Source organism: Pogoniulus pusillus, unplaced genomic scaffold, assembly GCF_015220805.1.
Source record: "Pogoniulus pusillus isolate bPogPus1 unplaced genomic scaffold, bPogPus1.pri scaffold_226_arrow_ctg1, whole genome shotgun sequence".
Taxonomy (NCBI): Eukaryota; Metazoa; Chordata; class Aves; order Piciformes; family Lybiidae; genus Pogoniulus; species Pogoniulus pusillus.
This window is the reverse complement of record NW_026974652.1, coordinates 1-22969: the sequence shown is the minus strand read 5'-3', so window position 1 is coordinate 22969 and position 22969 is coordinate 1. Positions and strand designations below refer to the sequence as shown.

Genomic DNA, 22969 nt, shown 5'->3' with positions numbered 1-22969 from the left:
CCCCGTGCCCCCACTCTGTCACGTGATTCCGGACAGCGACTCCTATTGGTCGGCGGTCCCCCCCCACACACCGTGCCACTCACCCCGCCCCGCTTTATCACGTGACTCCCAGCAGCGACTCCTATTGGTCGGCGCCCCACGCGTACCGCCCTCCCGCCCCGCCCCGCGGCACTATGCCCTCGCCACGTGACTCCGATCCGTGCTTCCCATTGGCTGCCTGCCCCCCCGACCCCCCCCACCCCCCCACCACGTGACCCCTCCCTCTCCTCCGCGCCCCTTGCGCCGCCTGGCGGCCGGAGCGGGCACTGCGGGGGCTGCCCCCGCCCCAGCTGCGCCCAGGCAGGAGGCTCTTCGGTCGCGTTTTGATGACGCCAGCGGTGACGTCAGGAGGCAGCTGAGGCGGCTGGAGCTCGGGTAGGGACCCCGGGGCCGGTTCCCGGTGGGCTGGGGAGGGGAGAGAGCAAAGGGGACGCTGCAGGCCGGGGAGGGCGAGGGAGTGGTGACGTCACGGCAGGGTGACGTCACGGAAGTGCTGGTGACATCACTGCCCCCATGCTGACGTCACTCAAACACACCCCCCCACCCCCCCCGGGCTGGTGCATGTTGAGGGGGAAAGAGGAGCCTGGGACAGGGCACCTCATTAGCATCTCATTAATGAATGAGGTCATTCATTAGCGAGCCTGGTCCCTGATTGGCTGCCAGGAGGTTCCAGAGGAAGTGGCCTGAGGAGGGTGGGGCAGGGTCTTAATTACCTCATTAACAGCAATTATTATCCTCCTGCTAATTAGGCTCAAGGCTCAGGAGCCAATCAGCTGTGGCCAATTCTGGCTGACCCCCATGGCTACCCATGACGTCATCATAGGCGCCCCGCTCTGATTGGTCAGCTGCCAGCCATGGAGGCGGAGCCAAAGGCACTACTGGAGGAGGCTGAGGTGAGGCTGAAGGAGGAGGCCTTGGAGGAGCTTCCTCTGCCTCCTGCCTCTGCCCAAGGTGAGGTTGGGAGGCAGCTCCGGGGGGGAGGAGGTTGGGAGGCAGCTCCGGGGGGAGGAGGTTGGGAGGCAGCTCTGGGAGGGGGAGGTTGGGAGGCAGCTCCAGGGGGGGGGAGGTTGGGAGGCAGCTCCAGGGGGGGGGAGGTTGGGAGGCAGCTCCAGGGGGGGGGAGGTTGGGAGGCAGCTCTGGGGGGGGAGGAGGTTGAGAGGCAGCTCCAGGGGGGTTGAGGGATCTGCAAGTGATGGGACTTGGGTCACTGCTTGGCCTCCATCACCTCCAAGACCCTCCCCACCCCAACCACTGCTTGGCCTCCATCACCTCCAAGACCCTCCCCACCCCAACCACTGCTTGGCCTCCATCACCTCCAAGACCCTCCCCACCCCAACCACTGCTTGGCCTCCATCACCTCCAAGACCCTCCCCACCCCAACCACTGCTTGGCCTCCATCACCTCTAAGACCCTCCCCACCCCAACCACTGCTTGGCCTCCATCACCTCCAAGACCCTCCTCACCCCAACCACTGCTTGGCCTCCATCACCTGCAACACCTTCCTCACCCCCACCCCCCTCCCCTTTCCACTTCCCCTCAGAGGACCTGTCCGTGCTGCTCCCTGGCTACCCCTCCATGTCTCCAGCCAAGAGGAAGAGGGAGAAGCTGCTGGCGGCCAGCGGGGGGCAGGAGCTCGGCGCCTCCTGCCAGGATCGCCGCAAGTCCAAGGTGTGGAACTTCTACTGCAAGCTGGGGGACGCCTTCGTGGAGTGCACCATCTGCAGGAAGCAGCTCTCCTTCCACAACAGCACCACCACCATGAGGGAGCACCTGGTCAGGAAGCACCACATCAAGGATGCCTTCTTCTCCTCCTCTTCCTCCTCCTCTTCGTCTTTCTCCTCTTCTCACCTCAGAGAAGACCAAACCCCCGACTGGGACCTCGGCCCCCAGGAGAGCCTCAAGCGGAGCCGGCAGCTGCCGCCGGAGAACAGCTTCTGCCGCCCCCTGGGGAGCAGGGGGGAGGTGGTGGTGGAGCTGCTGGCGGAGATGATCTTCAAGGACCTGCAGCCCCTGTCGGTGGTGAAGGACAAAGGCTTTGGGCTCCTGCTGGGCTTCCTGGAGCCTGGGTTGCAGCTGCCGAGCGCGGAGAAGCTGCGGGAGGTCCTGTGGGGTCGCTACCAGGTGGCCAGGAAGGAGCTGCAGAGGTTCCTGCGGGGGGCCGGGGACTCGGTGGTGCTCAGCCTGGAGCGGTGGCGCTGCCGGCGCCAGAGCTACGTCGGCACCGCTCTCAACCTCATCGACGGCGACTGGCGGCGGGCGAGGTGCCTGCTGGAGACGCGGGGGGTGGGCGAGCAGGAGGCGTGGGGCACGGGGCAGCAGCTCCAGGCTGTCCTGCAGGAGTTCGGGCTGTCGGCCCAGGCTGTCTTCTGCGTGGTGGACGGCGGCGCGGGGGACGGGCGAGGAAGGGCAGAGGAGAAGGAGAAGGAGAAGGAGAAGGAGAAGGAGAAGGAGAAGGAGAAGGAGAAGGAGAAGGAGGAGGCTGCCGCCAGCGGCTGGAGGAGGTTGCCCTGCGCCGCCGGCGTCCTGCAGCGCTGCGTCCAGGCTGGGTTGCAGGTGGAGGGGGTGAGGGAGGCTCTGAGCGCCGCCAGGGGCATCGCCAGGTACTTCCAGCAGGACGCCAGAGCCAAGTCCTCGCTGAGCGCCAAGCTGGAGGCCATCGGCAAGGGCCAGGTGAGGCTGGCGCCGGACGCAGGCTGGCGCTGGGCGAGCACCGCGGAGATGTGCGAGAGGTTGCTGGAGCTCAAGTGGGCGATCCTGGCCGTGCTGGAGGAGGAGGAGGAGGAGCAGCAGCGGCCGGGGGAGGTGCAGGGCTTGGCCGACCATCAGTGGAGGCTGCTGCAGGAGCTGGTGCCGGTGCTGAGGACCCTCCGGCTGGCCTCAGCCTTCCTGCAGGAGCAGGAGAACTTCTCCATCTCCTCCCTGCTGCCCTGCGCCCACGGCTTGGTGGCCACCATCGCCGCCCAGGCTCAGGGCGCCGGCGCCGGCGTGCGGGCGGCGGTGGAGAGGATGCAGGAGGAGATGATGGAGCGCTGGGGGTTGGGCGGGGAGGAGGTCCTGGAGAACCCCGCGGTGGTCGCTTCCTTCTTGGACCCACGCTTCAAGGAGCTGAGGTTCCTCAGCCCCGGGCAGCGCAGTCAGCTCCACCAGAAGGTGAAGGAGATGCTGCTGGAGCTCTGCCAGCCTCAGGCCGACGCCAGCCAGCATTGGGCACCCCTCCTGGAGGGCAAGGCTGAGGGTGGCAGGGAGCCCGCTGGGGCCTCGGGGGAGAGCTCCTCCAGCGTCTACGACCTGCTGCTGGGCAAGGACCCGACGGAGAACATGCCCGAGGTGCAGCAGCAGCTGGAGAACTACCTGGTGGAGCCGCTCTGCCAGCGAGGCGCCGACCCCCTGCAGTGGTGGAGGAGCCACCAGCGCCGCTTCCCGGCCGTGGCGAGGCTCAGCCGCCGCTTCCTGGCCACCCCCGGCACTGCCGCGCCCCCGCCCAGCGCCTTCGGCACCGCCGACGACCTCCTGGAGCGCAGGAGAGCGGCGCTGGAGGAGGAGAACCTCCACCAGGTCCTCTTCCTCCACCACAACTTCGATCTCCTGGAGAGGCTGAGGAGCAGCAGCAAGGGAGGAACTTGTGCTGAGCTGGCTCCAGCGTGGCTGAGTTGGCTCCAGTGTGGCCGAGCTGGCTCTAGGGAGGGCTCCAGCACGGCCGAGCTGGCTCCAGGGAAGGCTTCAGCGTGACTGAGCTGACTCCAGAGAAGGCTCCAGCATGGCTGAGCTGGCTCCAGGGAGGGCTCCAGCATGGCTGAGTTGGCTCCAGTGTGGCTGAGCTGGCTCCAGGGAGGGCTCCAGCATGGCTGAGCTGGCTCCAGGGAGGGCTCCAGCATGGCTGAGCTGGCTCCAGGGAGGGCTCCAGCATGGCTGAGCTGGCTCCAGGGAGGGCTCCAGCACGGCCGAGCTGGCTCCAGGAAGGGCTCCAGCATGGGTGAGCTGGCTCCAGGGAGGGCTCCAGTATGGCTGAGCTGGCTCCAGGGAGGGCTCCAGCATGGCTGAGTTGGCTCCAGCGTGGCTGAGCTGGCTCCAGGGAGGGCTCCAGCATGGCTGAGCTGGCTCCAGGGAGGGCTCCAGCATGGCTGAGCTGGCTCCAGGGAGGGCTCCAGTGTGGCTGAGCTGGCTCCAGGGAGGGCTCCAGTATGGCTGAGTTGGCTCCAGGGAGGGCTCCAGCATGGCTGAGTTGGCTCCAGTGTGGCTGAGCTGGCTCCAGGGAAGGCTTCAGCATGGCTGAGCTGGCTCCAGGAAGGGCTCCAGCATGGCTGAGCTGGCTCCAGGGAGGGCTCCAGCATGGCTGAGCTGGCTCCAGGGAGGGCTCCAGCATGGCTGATTTTGCTCCAGGGAGGGCTCCAGTGTGGCTGAGCTGGCTCCAGGGAGGGCTCCAGCATGGCTGAGCTGGCTCCAGCATGGCTGACTTTGCTCCAGGGAGGGCTCCAGTGTGGCTGAGCTGGCTCCAGGCAGGGCTCCAGCATGGCTGAGCTGGCTCCAGCATGGCTGACTTTGCTCCAGGGAGGGCTCCAGCATGGTTCCACCAGCTCCAGGTGGTCCCTTGGCAGCAGCTGTGACCATGGCCATGCTCCTCCTGCCTTGGTCCTTTCCCCCTGGCACCTCTCTGGTCCCCACCACCCCCCAGGACACCTCCTGCTGTCCCCACCCCACCTTGAGCTGTGCCTGAAGGAGCTGCTGAAGGCTCCAAGGTGATGCCACCAGCTCCATTCTCCTGGCACACCCCCAGAGGTGCCACCACCACCACTGTGCCCCCCCTTGGAGCCAGCCTGGGTGGCTGTGAGAAGTCAGGACCTGTCCTGGCAGGTTTGGGGTCACCACATGGCACCAGTTGGGCTTGGAACCACTTTAATGACTTTGGGTCAGAACTTGGATGTTGGAGAACCTGAGGGAAGCTGAGGAGGGGAGCTCCAAGCTGGGTGGAGGCTGAAGGCCTGAGGAGCTCTGGAGGTCTCTAAGCCCCACCTGAAGGGTGCTGGGGAGCTGCCACCTGCCTGCTGTCACCTCCAGCAGCTCCAGGTGGGCTTTGGAGGACCATCAGGACCCCCTCAGGTGCCTGGGTGCCAGTCACCAGCAGGCAGAGGTTGGCTTCTTGCCCACCTCCAGCTGCTGCTGGAGCTGCTGCCAAGGCCACTGCAGCTGCAGGGGCTCCTGGGGGCGATGGATCTTCATGTGGGCATTGAGACCCTTGACCTTGGAGAAGACTCTGGGGAGCAGAAACCAAGATGGGGTTGGGGGCAATAAAAGGTCCCAAACCTGAGCCTCCTCAGAGTCATTTTGGGGCAGTCCTGGGGGGGAATCTGAGACATCTTTGGGTTGGAGAGGACCTTTGAGGTCATCCAGAGCAAGCCTCGAGCCAGGTCCCTGAGCTGCTCTTCAGATGTTCTCCAGCCAGCACCTGGGCCTTGGGGAGCCTCATCCCATGGGCCCTCAGGCATGGATCCAGCCTGGCCAGGCCCTTCTCTGGGGGCTTCAAATGCCTCTAGAGACCCTGCAGATCCTCCTTCAGACCCTTCAGCCCCTCCAGGATACTCCTCCAGACCCTTCAGCCCCTCCAGATCCTCCTCCTATAGACCCTTCAGCCCCTCCAGATCCTCCTCAAGACCCTTCAGCCCCTCCAGACACTCCTCAAGACCCTTCAGCCCCTCCAGATCCTCCTCAAGACCCTTCAGCCCCTCCAGATCCTCCTCCTATAGACCCTTCAGCCCCTCCAGATCCTCCTCAAGACCCTTCAGCCCCTCCAGATCCTCCTCCAGACCCTTCAGCCCCTCCAGACACTCCTCAAGACCCTTCAGCCCCTCCAGATCCTCTCAAGACCCTTCAGCCCCTCCAGATCCTCCTCCAGACCCTTCAGCCCCTCCAGATCCTCCTCCAGACCCTTCAGCCCCTCCAGATCCTCCTCCTATAGACCCTTCAGCCCCTCCAGATCCTCCTCCTATAGACCCTTCAGCCCCTCCAGACATTCCTCAAGACCCTTCAGCCCCTCCAGATCCTCCTCCAGACCCTTCAGCCCCTCCAGATCCTCCTCCTATAGACCCTTCAGCCCCTCCAGATCCTCCTCAAGACCCTTCAGCCCCTCCAGGATACTCCTCCAGACCCTTCAGCCCCTCCAGATCCTCCTCCTATAGACCCTTCAGCCCCTCCAGATCCTCCTCAAGACCCTTCAGCCCCTCCAGATCCTCCTCCAGACCCTTCAGCCCCTCCAGACACTCCTCAAGACCCTTCAGCCCCTCCAGATCCTCTCAAGACCCTTCAGCCCCTCCAGATCCTCCTCCAGACCCTTCAGCCCCTCCAGACACTCCTCAAGACCCTTCAGCCCCTCCAGATCCTCTCAAGACCCTTCAGCCCCTCCAGATCCTCCTCCAGACCCTTCAGCCCCTCCAAGATACTCCTCCTATAGACCCTTCAGCCCCTCCAGATCCTCCTCCAGATCCTCCTCCAGACCCTTCAGCCCCTTCTCCAGACCCTTCTGCCCCTCCAGATCCTCCTCCAGACCCTTCTGCCCCTCCAGATCCTCCTCCAGACCCTTCAGCCCCTTCTCCAGACCCTTCTGCCCCTCCAGATCCTCCTCCAGACCCTTCAGCCCCTCCAGATCCTCCTCAAGACCCTCCAGCCCCTCCAGATCGCCCTCCAGCCCCTCCAGATCCTCCTCCAGACCCTTCAGCCCCTCCAGATCCTCCTCGAGGCCCTTCAGCCCTTCCCAGCTGACCCAGGACCTTCCCAACCTCCTCCCCAGCAGCTGCTGAAGCTCCAAGCTCAGGAGGCCTCAGAGGCAGGTTGGGGGACAACAAAAAGTTCATTTCTTGCCCCACTCCTGGAGGCTTGGAGGAGGTAAAAGTCCTACCTGGGACACTGCCTGCAGGCAAAGCTCCCAGTGCTGAGCTCCCAGGAGGGGTGGGTGACCCCTTCAGGCCCCTTTCTGGCCTCCTTTGGCCTCACCCTGGAGGCTCCTTTGGGCGAGAGGCAACACTTTGGGCTGGGAAAGGCCTAAGAAGGAGAGATTTGAGGCATGGAGAAGCATCAAATAGCTGAGCTGGAGGCCCCAACATGGAGCAAGCCTCAGGAGCAAGCCCAAAAGTGCTCAAAGTTGGGGTGGGGATGAGGGAAAGCCAAAGAGTTTGGAGGGCAAAAGCATCACTTTGGTGACTCTGGGATGGGAAGTTGAGGTTTGGGCTTTGAAAAGGATGAAATGAGGTCAAAACTCAGCATTTTGGGGCAAGTTTTGCTCCTTGCAGCTTGAAATGATGAAATTTGGTCCCAAATGATCACTTTTGGGACACAAAATTGGGATTTTCAGCTTCAAACTGATCAAATTGGGTCAGAACTTAGCATTTTTGGTCATTTTTTGCTCTATCCTTGGGGTTTCCCCCTTGAAATGAAGAAATTTGGTCCCAAATGATTACTTTCTGGACTCAAAATTGGGATTTTCAGCTTCAAACTGATGAAATTGGGTCAGAACTTAGCATTTTTGGATCAATCATTGGAGTTTCCCTCTTAAAATGATGAAATTGGGTCAAAACTTAGCATTTTTGGGTCAATCATTTGAGTTTCCCTCTTAAAATAATGAAATTGGGTCAGAACTTAGCATTTTTGGTCATTTTTTGCTCTATCCTTGGGCTTTCCCCCTTGAAATGATGAAATTTGGTCCCAAATGATCACTTTCTGGACTCCAAATTGGGATTTTCAGCTTCAAACTGATGAAATTGGGTCAGAACTTAGCATTTTTGGTCATTTTTTGCTCTATCCTTGGGGTTTCCACCTTGAAATGATGAAATTTGGTCCCAAATGATCACTTTCTGGACTCCAAATTGGGATTTTCAGCTTCAAACTGATCAAAATGGGTCAGAACTTAGCATTTTTGGATCAATCATTGGAGTTTCCCCCTTAAAATGATGAAATTGGGTCAGAACTTAGCATTTTTGGTCATTTTTTGCTCTATCCTTGGGCTTTCCCCCTTGAAATGATGAAATTTGGTCCCAAGTGATCACTTTCTGGACTCAAAATTGGGATTTTCAGCTTCAAACTGATGAAATTGGGTCAGAACTTAGCATTTTTGGATCAATCATTGGAGTTTCCCTCTTAAAATGATGAAATTGGGTCAAAACTTAGCATTTTTGGGTCAATCATTTGAGTTTCCTTCTTAAAATAATGAAATTGGGTCAGAACTTAGCATTTTTGGTCATTTTTTGCTCTATCCTTGGGCTTTCCCCCTTGAAATGATGAAATTTGGTCCCAAATGATCACTTTCTGGACTCCAAATTGGGATTTTCAGCTTCAAACTGATGAAATTGGGTCAGAACTTAGCATTTTTGGTCATTTTTTGCTCTATCCTTGGGGTTTCCACCTTGAAATGATGAAATTTGGTCCCAAATGATCACTTTCTGGACTCAAAATTGGGATTTTCAGCTTCAAACTGATGAAAATGGGTCAGAACTTAGCATTTTTGGATCAATCACTGGAGTTTCCCTCTTAAAATGATGAAACTGGGTCAAAACTTAGCATTTTTGGGTCAATCATTGGAGTTTCCCCCTTAAAATGATGAAATTGGGTCAGAACTTAGCATTTTTGGTCATTTTTTGCTCTATCCTTGGTGTTTCCACCTTGAAATGATGAAATTTGGTCCCAAATGATCACTTTTGGGACACAAAATTGGGATTTTCAGCTTCAAACTGATCAAATTGGGTCAGAAGTTAGCATTTTTGGATCAATCATTGGAGTTTCCCCCTTAAAATGATGAAATTGGGTCAGAACTTAGCATTTTTGGTCATTTTTTTGCTCTATCCTTGGGGTTTCCACCTTGAAATGATGAAATTTGGTCCCAAGTGATCACTTTCTGGACTCCAAATTGGGATTTTCAGCTTCAAACTGATGAAATTGGGTCAGAACTTAGCATTTTTGGATCAATCATTGGAGTTTCCCTCTTAAAATGATGAAATTGGGTCAAAACTTAGCATTTTTGGGTCAATCATTGGAGTTTCTCCCTTAAAATGATTAAATTGAGTCAAAACTTAGCATTTTTGGTCATTTTTTGCTCTATCCTTGGGGTTTCCACCTTGAAATGATGAAATTTGGTCCCAAATGATCACTTTCTGGACTCCAAATTGGGATTTTCAGCTTCAAACTGATGAAATTGGGTCAGAACTTAGCATTTTGGTCATTTTTTGCTCTATCCTTGGGGTTTCCACCTTGAAATGATGAAATTTGGTCCCAAGTGATCACTTTCTGGACTCAAAATTGGGATTTTCAGCTTCAAACTGATCAAAATGGGTCAGAACTTAGCATTTTTGGATCAATCACTGGAGTTTCCCTCTTAAAATGATGAAACTGGGTCAAAACTTAGCATTTTTGGGTCAATCATTGGAGTTTCCCCCTTAAAATGATGAAATTGGGTCAGAACTTAGCATTTTTGGTCATTTTTTGCTCTATCCTTGGGCTTTCCCCCTTGAAATGATGAAATTTGGTCCCAAGTGATCACTTTCTGGACTCAAAATTGGGATTTTCAGCTTCAAACTGATGAAATTGGGTCAGAACTTAGCATTTTTGGTCATTTTTTGCTCTATCCTTGGGGTTTCCACCTTGAAATGATGAAATTTGGTCCCAAGTGATCACTTTCTGGACTCCAAATTGGGATTTTCAGCTTCAAACTGATGAAATTGGGTCAGAACTTAGCATTTTTGGGTCAATCATTGGAGTTTCCTCCTTAAAATGATGAAATTGGGTCAAAACTTAGCATTTTTGGGTCAATCATTGGAGTTTCTCCCTTAAAATGATTAAATTGAGTCAAAACTTAGCATTTTTGGTCATTTTTTGCTCTATCCTTGGGCTTTCCACCTTGAAATGATGAAATTTGGTCCCAAATGATCACTTTCTGGACTCCAAATTGGGATTTTCAGCTTCAAACTGATGAAATTGGGTCAGAACTTAGCATTTTTGGTCATTTTTTGCTCTATCCTTGGGGTTTCCACCTTGAAATGATGAAATTTGGTCCCAAATGATCACTTTCTGGACTCAAAATTGGGATTTTCAGCTTCAAACTGATGAAAATGGGTCAGAACTTAGCATTTTTGGATCAATCACTGGAGTTTCCCTCTTAAAATGATGAAACTGGGTCAAAACTTAGCATTTTTGGGTCAATCATTGGAGTTTCCCCCTTAAAAATGATGAAATTGGGTCAGAACTTAGCATTTTTGGTCATTTTTTGCTCTATCCTTGGTGTTTCCACCTTGAAATGATGAAATTTGGTCCCAAATGATCACTTTTGGGACACAAAATTGGGATTTTCAGCTTCAAACTGATCAAATTGGGTCAGAAGTTAGCATTTTTGGATCAATCATTGGAGTTTCCCCCTTAAAATGATGAAATTGGGTCAGAACTTAGCATTTTTGGTCATTTTTTGCTCTATCCTTGGGGTTTCCACCTTGAAATGATGAAATTTGGTCCCAAGTGATCACTTTCTGGACTCCAAATTGGGATTTTCAGCTTCAAACTGATGAAATTGGGTCAGAACTTAGCATTTTTGGATCAATCATTGGAGTTTCCCTCTTAAAATGATGAAATTGGGTCAAAACTTAGCATTTTTGGGTCAATCATTGGAGTTTCTCCCTTAAAATGATTAAATTGAGTCAAAACTTAGCATTTTTGGTCATTTTTTGCTCTATCCTTGGGGTTTCCACCTTGAAATGATGAAATTTGGTCCCAAATGATCACTTTCTGGACTCCAAATTGGGATTTTCAGCTTCAAACTGATGAAATTGGGTCAGAACTTAGCATTTTGGTCATTTTTTGCTCTATCCTTGGGGTTTCCACCTTGAAATGATGAAATTTGGTCCCAAGTGATCACTTTCTGGACTCAAAATTGGGATTTTCAGCTTCAAACTGATGAAATTGGGTCAGAACTTAGCATTTTTGGGTCAATCATTGGAGTTTCCCCCTTAAAATGATGAAATTGGGTCAGAACTTAGCATTTTTGGTCATTTTTTGCTCTATCCTTGGGCTTTCCCCCTTGAAATGATGAAATTTGGTCCCAAGTGATCACTTTCTGGACTCAAAATTGGGATTTTCAGCTTCAAACTGATGAAATTGGGTCAGAACTTAGCATTTTTGGTCATTTTTTGCTCTATCCTTGGGGTTTCCACCTTGAAATGATGAAATTTGGTCCCAAGTGATCACTTTCTGGACACAAAATTGGGATTTTCAGCTTCAAACTGATCAAATTGGGTCAGAACTTAGCATTTTTGGATCAATCATTGGAGTTTTCCTCTTAAAATGATGAAATTGGGTCAGAACTCATCATTTTTGGATCAGATATTGGACTTTCCCTCTTCAGATGATGACATTTGGTCCCAAATGATCACTTTTTGGACACAAAATTGGGATTTTCAGCTTAAAACTGATCAAATTGGGTCAGAAGTTAGCATTTTTGGTCATTTTTTGCTCTATCCTTGGTGTTTCCACCTTGAAATGATGAAATTTGGTCCCAAATGATCACTTTTGGGACACAAAATTGGGATTTTCAGCTTCAAACTGATCAAATTGGGTCAGAAGTTAGCATTTTTGGATCAATCATTGGAGTTTCCCCCTTAAAATGATGAAATTGGGTCAGAACTTAGCATTTTTGGTCATTTTTTGCTCTATCCTTGGGGTTTCCACCTTGAAATGATGAAATTTGGTCCCAAGTGATCACTTTTTGGACACCTAATTGGGATTTCCAGGTTCAGAGGGATGAAATTGGGTCAGAACTCCTCATTTTTTGCTTCAGGCTTGGGGTTTCCACCTTACAAATGAGGATTTTTGGGGGCCAAAACCTGAATCCTGTAGAATTCCAAGTGGCAAAGGAGTGAAATCTGGCAGCAAAAGGTCACCAAGCAGCAAACCTCCTCCAGCTCCCAGCTTCCACCCCCCTCTTCCCCCCCAAAAATGCTCATTTTGGGGGCCCCAAACCCTCCTTTAGCTCCCTGGGGGTATCTCCAGTGGGTTCTGGGTTGAATTTGGGGTCAAATTGGAGGAATTTGGTCAATCAGCACCCAAATGAGCAGAGAAATGAGGTTTCTTTTGGGGGGTGACCCCAACAGGCAGCAGTTTGGGGCCCAAAAGGTTCTTTCAGGCAGCTCAGGTCTCCCTGGGAGGTGCTGTGCAGCTTCTCTACCTTCTCTCCAGCCTCTTCCACCTCCCTCTGGTCTCTCCTGAGCTTTTTCCTGGGCACTTCAGAGCCAAACTTGGCTTTTTTTTTCCAGATGTAGTAGAATTCCACACACTGAGCCACGGATTTGGTCTGGATCTGGCAGGGAGGAAGCAAAAATCAGGCACTGACAGAGCAGAATTCCACAGGGAGCCTCAAAAACGGAAGGTTGAGGCCCAAAATTCCACCAGGAGCCACAAAATGGAAAGGTTTAGGCCCAAAATTGAATCAGGAGCCTCAGAAATGAGGGCTTTAGGCCCAAAATTCCATAGGGAACCTCCCAAATGTGGGATTTGGGCCCAAAATTCCAGAGGGAACCTCCCAAATGTGGGATTTGTGCCCAAAATTCCATAGGGAACCTCCCAAATGGGGGATTTGTGCCCAGAATTCCATAGGGAACCTCCCAAATGGGGGATTTGTGCCCAAAATTGCATAGGGAACCTCAGAAATGGAAGGTTTTGTCCCAAAATTCCAGAGGGAACCTCAGAAATGGAAGGTTTGGTCCCAAAATTCCATAGAGAACCTCTTAAATGTGGGATTTGGGCCCAAAATTCCATAGGGAACCTCCCAAATGTGGGATTTGGGCCCAAAATTCCAGAGGGAACCTCCCAAATGTGGGATTTGGGCCCAGAATTCCATAGGGAACCTCAGAAATGGAAGGTTTGGTCCCAAAATTCCATAGGGAACCTCTCAAATGTGGGATTTGGGCCCAGAATTCCATAGGGAACCTCCCAAATGGGCATTTACCTCCTTCTGGATGAGGGCAAAGTCCTTCTTGTGGGCACCAAAGGCTTTCTGGAAGAGCTTCACCTCCAGAGGTGTCCACAGGTCAGAGCCTGGAGGGGGTGAGTGGGACCAGGGGGGGTGAGGGGGACCAGGGGGGGGTGGGGACCCAAAATGAGCCCCAAAAAAGGCAGTTTTGGGGGTGCTGAGGAAGGGTTTTGGGGTGAGAGAAGGCAGCTTTGGGGCACCTGCGTAGCGGTAGTTGGCCAATGGGTGGGAGGGAGGCTCCGGGGGGGCACCGAAGAGCAGCAGCTGCAGAGCTCCCTGCAGGGGGTGGGGGGCAGGGAGAGGGGGAGGGGGAGGGGGAGGAGGGAGGAGGAGAGAGGTGGAGGAGGAGGAGGAGAGAGGTGGAGGAGGAGGAGAGAGGTGGAGGAGGAGGGAGGTGGAGGAGGAGGAGGAGAAGGAAGAGGAGGAGAGAGGTGGAGGAGGAGGTGGAGGAGGAGGAGGAGAAGGGAGGTGGAGGAGGAGGAGGAGGGAGGTGGAGGAGGAGGAGGAGAGAGGGGGAGGAGGAGGAGGGAGGTGGAGGAGGAGGAGGAGAAGGGAGGTGGAAGAGGAGGAGAAGGGAGGTGGAGGAGGAGGAGGGAGGAGGAGGAGGGAGGTGGAGGAGGAGGAGGAGAAGGGAGGTGGAGGAGAGAGGGGGAGGTGGAGGGGAGAGGTGGAGGAGGAGGAGGAGGAGGAGGAGGAGAGAGGTGGAGGAGGAGGAGGTGGAGGAGGAGGTGGAGGAGGAGGAGGAGGGAGGTGGAGGAGGAGGAGGAGGAGGAGGAGGAGGAGGAGGTGGAGGAGGAGGAGGAGAAGGAAGAAGAGGAGAGAGGTGGAGGAGGAGGAGGAGGAGGAGGAGGAGGAAGTGAATGGAGGATTTGATTAGTTGGGGTTTGAAGACCTCCTGGAGATGCCTTCAGTCCCCCTGGAGAAGCCTCCAAACCCCCTGGAGATGCCTCCAGCTCCTCAGGAGATGCTTCCAAACCCCCTGGAGATGCCTCCAGCTCCTCAGGAGATGCCTCCAGCTCCTCAGGAGATGCCTCCAGACCCCCTGGAGATGCCTCCAGACCCTCAGGAGATACCTCCAGCTCCTCAGGAGATGCTTCCAAACCCCCTGGAGATGCCTCCAGCTCCTCAGGAGATGCCTCCAGCTCCTCAGGAGATGCTTCCAAACTCTCTGGAGATGCCTTCAAGGCTTCTGGAGATGGCTCCAGACCCCTGGCAATGCCTGAGCTGCCCTGGAGATGCTTCCAGCCCCCATGGAGATGACTCCCAAGTCCCCTAGAGATACCTCCAGCTCCTCTGGAGATGCCTTCAGTCCCCCTGGAGATGCCTCCAGCCCCTCTGGAGATGACTCCAAGCCCCCCAGAGATGCCTCCAAGCTCCTTGGAGAAGCTCCCAGTTCATCCCAGTGCACCCAGGGCTGGAGGTGGGGAGGTGGGGAGGGGTCTCTCACCAGGATGTCCCCTCCTGCCCGGTGCAGGCAGTGCAGAGCCAGCTCCAGGTTGGTTCCACCCCCGGGCATGGCACTGGAGCAGGCCATGTTGAGCAGCTCTGTCACTGGACAGGCAAGAGAGGAGGAAAGGGGCTGGGGAGGGACCTCTGGCATCACCTGCAGGGCCCAGAGATGCTCTGGGGGGCACCTGCAGGGTCCAGAGATGCTCTGGAGGCCACCTGCAGGGTCCAGAGATGCTCTGGGGAGCACCTGCAGGGTCCAGAGATGCTCTGGAGGCCACCTGCAGGGTCCAGAGATGCTCTGGGGGGCACCTGCAAGGTCCAGAGATGCTCTGGGGAGCACCTGCAGGGTCCAGAGAAGCTCTGGAGGCCACCTGCAGGGTCCAGAGATGCTCTGGGGGGCACCTGCAAGGTCCAGAGATGCTCTGGGGGGCACCTGCAGGGTCCAGAGATGCTCTGGAGGTCACCTGCAAGGTCCAGAGATGCTCTGGGGAGCACCTGCAGGGTCCAGAGATGCTCTGGAGGTCACCTGCAGGACCCAGAGATGCTCTGGAGGTCACCTGCAGGGCCCAGAGATGCTCTGGGGGGCACCTGCAGGGTCCAGAGATGCTCTGGGGGGCACCTGCAAGGTCCAGAGATGCTCTGGAGGCCACCTGCAGGGTCCAGAGATGCTCTGGGGGGCACCTGCAGGGTCCAGAGATGCTCTGGGGAGCACCTGCAGGGTCCAGAGATGCTCTGGGGGCCACCTGCAGGGTCCAGAGATGCTCTGGAGGCCACTTGCAGGGTCCAGAGATGCTCTGGGGAGCACCTGCAAGGTCCAGAGATGCTCTGGGGGGCACCTGCAGGGTCCAGAGATGCTCTGGAGGCCACCTGCAGGGTCCAGAGATGCCCTGGGGGCCACATGAGGTTCTCTGGAGGCTCAGGACCTTCCCCTAGGCCTGCCCCAGCAGCTCCCTTGAAAGCAGCCCAGAGCAGCCCCAGGCCTCCAGCTGAGGCCTCCCCAGCCCCCAGCAGAACCCCCCCCAGAGCAGCCCCCAAGCCACCTCTGCTCTGTGTCTCTGGGTTGCTTGCCAGGTCCCCCCAGGGCTTCCAGACCAGCGAGGCTGAAGGCTCCTCCTCCTCCTCCTCCAGACAGGATCGATCCTGGAGCTTGGGCACCTCAGCCTGGAAGCAGCTCCCAACGTTGATCCTCCTGTGGGGAGGAGGAAGAGCAGGAGGAAGATCAGGAGGGATGGAGGAGGAAGAGCACGAGAGCAGGAGGAAGGGTGGAAGGGCAGGAGGAAGGCAGGAGAAGGAAAAGCAGGAGGGAGGGAAGGAGGGATGGAGGAGGAAGGGCAGAAGGGCAGGAGGAGGAAGGGCAGCAGGGCAGGAGGAGGAAGGGCAGAAGGGCAGGAGGAGGAAAGGCAGGAGGAGGAAGGGCAGAAGGGCAGGAGGAGGAAGGGCAGAAGGGCAGGAGGAGGAAGGGCAGGAGGAGGAAGGGCAGGAGGAGGAAGGAGGCAGAAGGAGGAAGGAGGCAGGAGGAGGAAGGAGGCAGAAGGAGGAAGGAGGCAGGAGGAGGAAGGGAAGAAGGAGGAAGGAGGCAGAAGGAGGAGGAGGAAGGGCAGGAGGGCAGGAGGAGGAAGGGCAGAAGGGCAGGAGGAGGAAGGGCAGGAGGAGGAAGGGCAGAAGGGCAGGAGGAGGAAGGGCAGGAGGAGGAAGGGCAGAAGGGCAGGAGGAGGAAGGGCAGGAGGAGGAAGGGCAGGAGGGCAGGAGGAGGAAGGGCAGGAGGAGGAAGGGCAGGAGGAGGAAGGGCAGAAGGGCAGGAGGAAGAGCAGGCCTGGCAGGCTCCTGCCCACCCCTGCCCCATGCCAGGGGCTGTGCCAGCACTCACGGGGGCACGCTGAGCCTGGGGGGGTCTCTCAGCAGGCAGAGCCCCAGGGCTGTGTCCACTCTGCCTGCAGGGGAAGGCAGGGAAGGAGCTGATGGGGACCAGGGACCTGCAGCCTCCTGCCACCATCCCCACAGCCTCCCTGTGCCCTCTGCTGTGCCCTCTGCTGTGCCCTCTGCTGTGCCCTCTGCAGCTCCCAGGTTGGGTTTTGTGCCCTCTGCAGCTCCCAGGGTGGGTTTTGTTCCCCTCTGCAGCTCCCAGGTTGGGTTTTGTGCCCTCTGCAGCTCCCAGGGTGGGTTTTGGTCCCCTCTGCAGCTCCCAGGTTGGGTTTTGTGCCCTCTGCAGCTCCCAGGTTGGGTTTTGTTCCCCTCTGCAGCTCCCAGGTTGGGTTTTGTGCCCCCTGCAGCTCCCAGGGTGGGTTTTGTTCCCCTCTGCAGCTCCCAGGGTGGGTTTTGTTCCCCTCTGCAGCTCCCAGGTTGGGTTTTGTTCCCCTCTGCAGCTCCCAGGTTGGGTTTTGTCCCCTCTGCAGCTCCCAGGGTGGGTTTTGTGCCCCCTGCAGCTCCCAGGTTGGGTTTTGTTCCCCTCTGCAGCTCCCAGGTTGGGTTTTGTTCCCCTCTGCAGCTCCCAGGTTGGGTTTTGTGCCCCCTGCAGCTCCCAGGGTGGGTTTTGTGCCCCCTGCAGCTCCCAGGGTGGGTTTTGTGCCCTCTGCAGCTCCCAGGGTGGGTTTTGTTCCCCTCTGCAGCTCCCAGGTTGGGTTTTGTGCCCCCTGCAGCTCCCAGGGTGGGGTTGGTTCCCCTCTGCAGCTCCCAGGGTGGGTTTTGTCCCCCCTGCAGCTCCCAGGTTGGGTTTTGTTCCCCTCTGCAGCTCCCAGGTTGGGTTTTGTTCCCCTCTGCAGCTCCCAGGTTGGGTTTTGTGCCCCCTGCAGCTCCCAGGGTGGGGTTGGTTACCTCTCACAGTGCCAAGGAGCCAGTCAGGGTCTCCAGCAGCAGCAGCAGCAGCAGCAGCAGCAGCAGCAGCAGGCCCCAGGGGGCTGCAGAAGAGGCCAGGCCCCTCCCGCAGGGGGCTCAGCATCGGGGGGGGGGGTGTAGGGGGAGCTGTGGCAGAGCCCCCTCAGGAGCTGCCCCATGAGGAAGGCAGGAGAACGCAGCTGGCTCGGGAAGCAGCCCCCCGGGGGGCCCTGGGCAGCTGCTGGGGGGGGCATCAGGAGGGGCTTCGGCCTCCTCGGCCTCTTCCTCCTCTGCTGCTGAGGCTTCTCCTGCGGCTCCTTCCCCCGGGGGCTCGCCAGGGCCTGGCCAAGAGAGCCCAGGGCAAGGCAGTGAGGGGCAGCAGCAGCTGAAGGCACCCAAGGGGCTGGGGTTGGCACCCACGGGGCTGGGGTGGGCACTCAAGGGTCTGGGGCTGGCACCCAGGGAGCTGGGGTGGGCACTCAAGGGTCTGGGGCTGGCACCCAGGGAGCTGAGGTGGGCACCCAAGGGTCTGGGGCTGGCACCCAGGGAGCTGGGGTGGGCACTCAAGGGTCTGGGGTTGGCACCCAGGGAGCTGGGGTGGGCACCCAAGGGGCTGGGGCTGGCACCCAGGGAGCTGGGGGTTGGCACCCAGGGGGCTGTGGCTTGGCACCCAGGGAGCTGGGGGTTGGCACTCAAGGGTCTGGGGCTGGCACCCAGGGAGCTGTGGGTTGGCACTCAAGGGTCTGGGGCTGGCACCCAGGGAGCAGGGGGTTGGCACCCAGGGGGCTGTGGCTGGCACCCAGGGAGCTGGGGGTTGGCACCGAGGGGGCTGTGGCTGGCACCCAGGGAGCTGGGGGTTGGCACCCAGGGGGCTGTGGCTGGCACCCAGGGAGCTGGGGGTTGGCACCCAGGGGGCTGGGGTGGGCACCCAAGGGTCTGGGGCTGGCACCCAGGGAGCTGGGGTGGGCACTCAAGGGTCTGGGGTTGGCACCCAGGGAGCTGGGGTGGGCACCCAAGGGGCTGGGGCTGGCACCCAGGGAGCTGGGGGTTGGCACCCAAGGGTCTGGGGGTGGCACCCAGGGAGCTGGGGCTGGCACCCAGGGAGCTGGGGGTTGGCACCCAGGGGGCTGTGGCTGGCACCCAGGGAGCTGGGGGTTGGCACTCAAGGGTCTGGGGCTGGCACCCAGGGAGCTGGGGGTTGGCACCCAGGGGGCTGTGGCTGGCACCCAGGGAGCTGGGGGTTGGCACCCAAGGGGCTGGGGCTGGCACCCAGGGAGCTGGGGGTTGGCACCCAGGGGGCTGTGGCTGGCACCCAGGGAGCTGGGGGTTGGCACTCAAGGGTCTGGGGCTGGCACCCAGGGAGCTGGGGGTTGGCACCCAGGGGGCTGTGGCTGGCACCCAGGGAGCTGGGGTGGGCACTCAAGGGTCTGGGGTTGGCACCCACGGAGCTGGGGTGGGCACCCAAGGGGCTGTGGCTGGCACCCAGGGAGCTGGGGGTTGGCACCCAAGGGGCTGGGGCTGGCACCCAGGGAGCAGGGGGTTGGCACCCAGGGGGCTGTGGCTGGCACCCAGGGAGCTGGGGGTTGGCACCGAGGGGGCTGTGGCTGGCACCCAGGGAGCTGGGGGTTGGTACCCAGGGGGCTGTGGCTGGCACCCAGGGAGCTGGGGGTTGGCACCCACCACTCACCTGCTGAGCTGCCCCTGAGCCCCCAGGCAGCACTGGCACTGAGACTGGCAGCAGCAGGGGAGGCAGCAGCCTGGGGGCAGAGGGACCCTGCCCAGGGTCCAAGGGCTGGGCAGTGCCAGCCTCACCCACCTGGAGACACAGAAGAGCAGAAGGTGAGGTTGGGGCTGGGGGCAGCTGCCTCAGGACCCCCACCCAGAGCCCTTCCTGAGGGGATTTGAACCCTAAGCCTGGGGGGGATCTGAACCCTAACCCTGGGGGGGATCTGAACCCTAACCCTGGGGGGATCTGAACCCTAACCCTGGGGGGATCTGAACCCTAACCCTGGGGGGGATCTGAACCCTAACCCTGGGGGAGATCTAACCCTAACCCCTGGGAAGGATCTGAACCCTAACCCCTGGGGGGGATCTGAACCCTAACCCTGGGGGGATCTGAACCCTAACCCTGGGGGGATCTGAACCCTAACCCTGGTGGGGGGATCTGAACCCTAACCCTGGGGGGATCTGAACCCTAACCCTGGGGGGGATCTGAACCCAACCCCTGGGGGGATCTGAACCCTAACCCTGGGGGGATCTGAACCCAACCCCTGGGGGGATCTGAACCCTAACCCTGGGGGGGATCTGAACCCTAACCCTGGGGGGATCTGAACCCTAACCCTGGGGGGGGATCTGAACCCTAACCCTGGGGGGATCTGAACCTTAACCCTGGGGGGATCTGAACCCTAACCCTGGGGGATCTGAACCTTAACCCTGGGGGGATCTGAACCCTAACCCTGGGGGATCTGAACCCTAACCCTGGGGGGATCTGAACCCTAACCCTGGGGGGGATCTGAACCCTAACCCTGGGGGGATCTGAACCCTTAACCCTGGGGGGATCTGAACCCTAACCCTGGGGGGATCTGAACCTTAACCCTGGGGGGATCTGAACCCTGAACCCTGGGGGAATTTGAACCCTAACCCTGGGGGGATCTGAACCCTAACCCTGGGGGATCTGAACCCTAACCCTGGGGGGATCTGAACCCTAACCCTGGGGGGATCTGAACCCTGATCCTGGGGGGATCTGAACCTTAACCCTGGGGGGATCTGAACCTTAACCCTGGGGGGATCTGAACCCTAACCCTGGGGGGGATCTGAACCCTAACCCTGGGGGGATCTGAACCCTAACCCTGGTGGGGGGGATCTGAACCCTAACCCTGGTGGGGGGGATCTGAACCCTAACCCTGGGGGGATCTGAACCCTAACCCTGGGGGGATCTGAACCCTAACCCTGGGGGGATCTGAACCCTAACCCTGGGGGGGATCTGAACCCTATCCCTGGAGGGATCTGAACCCTAACCCTGGGGGAGATCTAACCCTAACCCTGGGGGGGATCTGAACCCTATCCCTGGGGGGATCTGAACCCTATCCCTGGAGGGATCTGAACCCTAACCCTGGGGGGGATCTGAACCCTAACCCTGGGGGGATCTGAACCCTAACCCTGGGGGGATCTGAACCCTAACCCTGGAGGGATCTGAACCCTAACCCTGGGGGGGATCTGAACCCTAACCCCTGGGGGGGATCTGAACCCTAACCCTGGAGGGATCTGAACCCTAACCCTGGGGGGATCTGAACCCTATCCCTGGGGGGATCTGAACCCTAACCCTGGGGAGATCTGAACCCTAACTGCTGGGAGGATCTAACCCTAACCCTGGTGGGGGGGATGTGAACCCAGGCTGAGCAGGAAGGGGGCCCCAGGCTGGCTGCAGGCAGCTCTGGCCCTCACCTGCAGCCTTGGAAAGCTGCTCAAGGGCCACATCCCACTGGCCAAAGCTACCTGCTTGGGCTGCTCCAGCTCCAAGCTTGGCTTCTCCCTAGGGATGGTTGGGGAGCACCAGGACCAGGCAGCTCCTGGGGGCTGCTGCTCCAGTTTGGGGGTCAAATGTTTGGGGTTTGGCTCCTTCTTCCTCCCAGCAGAGCCCAGCTGGGGCTGGCTGGCAGCAGCAGGATCCTTGAGCACCATCAGCTCCCCCAGAGCTGCTTCCCATGCTCCTTGCTTCCCGCTGGGAATGTGGGGTGAGGCCTTCTGGAGGGCACTGGAGACCTCCTGGGGCTCCAGAGCCAGATGGAATCCCACCTGGAATGGGCTCGGTGCAGGGAGCAGCTCAGGGTTGTCCCATGGGATGGGAAAAGCCTTCTCCAGAGGACCACCCAGCTCCTGCTGGGGCTGGAATGGGCTGGGATGATCCAAGAGGCTGGCAGAGGCCTTGGCAGTGCTCTGTGGGCACCGAGCTGGAGCAGTCCTCAGCCACCCAAAGGTGCTGCCTGTGTGGCTGGCACCTGGGCACGGACCTTGGAAAGAGGACAACGTTGGGGGGGAGCTGCTGGGAGCAGCTCCACAGTGCCCAGTGGAGCAGGGTGGGGGTGGGAATGGGCTTACTGGTCAGACTGGTGGGGGCACATCCAGCTGGTGCCAGCAGGGATGTGGTGCCAGGGATTGTAGCAGGAAGCTCCTGGGAGCTCTCTGAAGTTGGAAGCTCCTCTTGGCTCAAGGTGAGGTGGGATGGGGTGGGATGGGGGCAGGATAAGGTGGGATGGAGGTGGGATGGGGTGGGATCAAGGGAGGATAAAGTGGGATGGAGATGAGATGGAGTGGGATCAGGGCGGTCTGAGGTGGGATGGAGGTGGGATGGGGTGGGATTGGGGCAGGATGGGGCGGGGTGGGGGCGGTCTGAGGTGGGATTGAGGCAGGATGGGGCGGGATGGGGGCGGTCTGAGGTGGGATTGGGGCGGGATGGGGTGGGATTGGGGCAGGATGGGGCGGGATGGGGGCGGTCTGAGGTGGGATGGGGGCGGTCTGAGGTGGGATTGGGGCGGGATGAGGTGGGATGGGGGCGGGCCGGGGCGGGATTGGGGCGGGATGGGGTGGGATTGCGGTGGGATGAGGAGGGATGGGGACAGGATGAGGTGGGATTGCGGTGGGATGAGGAGGGATGGGGACAGGATGAGGTGGGTTCAGGGCAGGAGGGGCCGGGTTGGGCAGAGCTGCTCCCCGTGCCCCCGCCGCGGGCCGGTGCGGGTGGGCAGGAGGTGCCCGGGGGCGGTGCCGGGGCCGTCTGGGCGGGTCGGGTGGCACCGGAGCCGTGGCGCAGCCGCAGGTGGCGCCGCAGGGAGCGAGGGCTGCAGTAGCTCTGCCCGCAGGAGGCTGCGGGGCAGGGGAAGGGCTTGGCAGGTCGATGGGTCAGGACGTGGCTGCTCCTGCGGGCACCCAGCGGGAGAAACGGTGGGCACCGGGGCTGGGCAGCACCCGAGGGGGTCCAGGGCTGTGGGCACCTCCGAGGCCTTCTCCAAGCCAACCAAGCATGAGCCCACGGCCCTGCCCCAGCGTGCCAGCCTCGGGCAGCCCCGGGAAGGGAGGTGCCCGGGCAGGGGAGGGCACCCCGGGGGGTGCTGCACCTACAGGTGGTCAGGGCGCTTGAAGGCTCGGCCGCAGGTGGCACAGACGTGGGCCCTGCGCTGGCTGTGGCTCAGCCAATGCTTGCTGAGGGCTCTGGAGCTGCCAAAGACCTTCCCGCAGTGGCTGCAGCCTCTGCCCACCGAGCTTCCTCCTTCCCCTCCTCCTCCTCCTCCTCCTCTTGCTGCGACCTCCTCGGGGCACGGCGCTGCAGGAGCCACTGGCTCTGGAGGCAGGGGAAGGGAGAAGGCAGGGGAAGGGGGAAGGGAAGGGAAGGGAAGGGAAGGGAAGGGAAGGGAAGGGAAGGGAAGGGAAGGGAAGGGAAGGGAAGGGAAGGGAAGGGGAGGAAGGAGAAGGGAAGGGAAGGGAAGGGAAGGGAAGGGAAGGGAAGTGAAGGGAAGGGAAGGGAAGGGAAGGGAAGGGAAGGGAAGGGAAGGGAAGGGAAGGGAAGGGAAGGGAAGGGAAGGGAAGGGAAGGGAAGGGAAGGGAAGGGAAGGGAAGGGAGAAGGCAGGGGAGGGGAGAAGGCAGGGGAAGGGGAGAAGGCAGGGGAGGGGAGAAGGCAG

At 58.7% G+C, this 22969-nt stretch overlaps 2 protein-coding genes across 2 annotated transcripts; one reads left to right on the top strand and one right to left on the bottom strand.

Annotated features, from left to right (window-relative positions):
- Window positions 1-363: 363 nt before the first annotated feature.
- On the top strand, window positions 364-5344 carry LOC135174024 (E3 SUMO-protein ligase ZBED1-like). Its single transcript, XM_064141272.1, has 3 exons — window positions 364-414; window positions 789-990; window positions 1580-5344. Exons 2-3 carry the CDS (start codon window positions 894-896, stop codon window positions 3766-3768), a joined length of 2286 nt encoding a protein of 761 aa, XP_063997342.1. The 5' UTR covers window positions 364-414; window positions 789-893; the 3' UTR covers window positions 3769-5344.
- Window positions 4916-22631, bottom strand: ZNF541 (zinc finger protein 541; the record flags this gene model as incomplete). Its single annotated transcript, XM_064141268.1, has 11 exons — window positions 4916-5290; window positions 6929-7071; window positions 12230-12361; window positions 13010-13098; window positions 13234-13309; window positions 14481-14584; window positions 15523-15671; window positions 16350-16413; window positions 17294-17440; window positions 22010-22209; window positions 22549-22631. Coding segments are annotated over 11 exons (1326 nt in total), but the record flags the coding sequence as incomplete, so codon positions are not given.
- Window positions 22632-22969: the final 338 nt, after the last annotated feature.

Coding starts and splice junctions, on each gene's coding strand:
- LOC135174024 (XM_064141272.1), top strand. CDS start 894: ATGGAGGCGGAGCCAAAGGCACTACTGGAGGAGGCTGAGGTGAGGCTG. Junction 991..1,579: donor GCCTCCTGCCTCTGCCCAAG/GTGAGGTTGGGA, acceptor ACTTCCCCTCAG/AGGACCTGTCCGTGCTGCTC.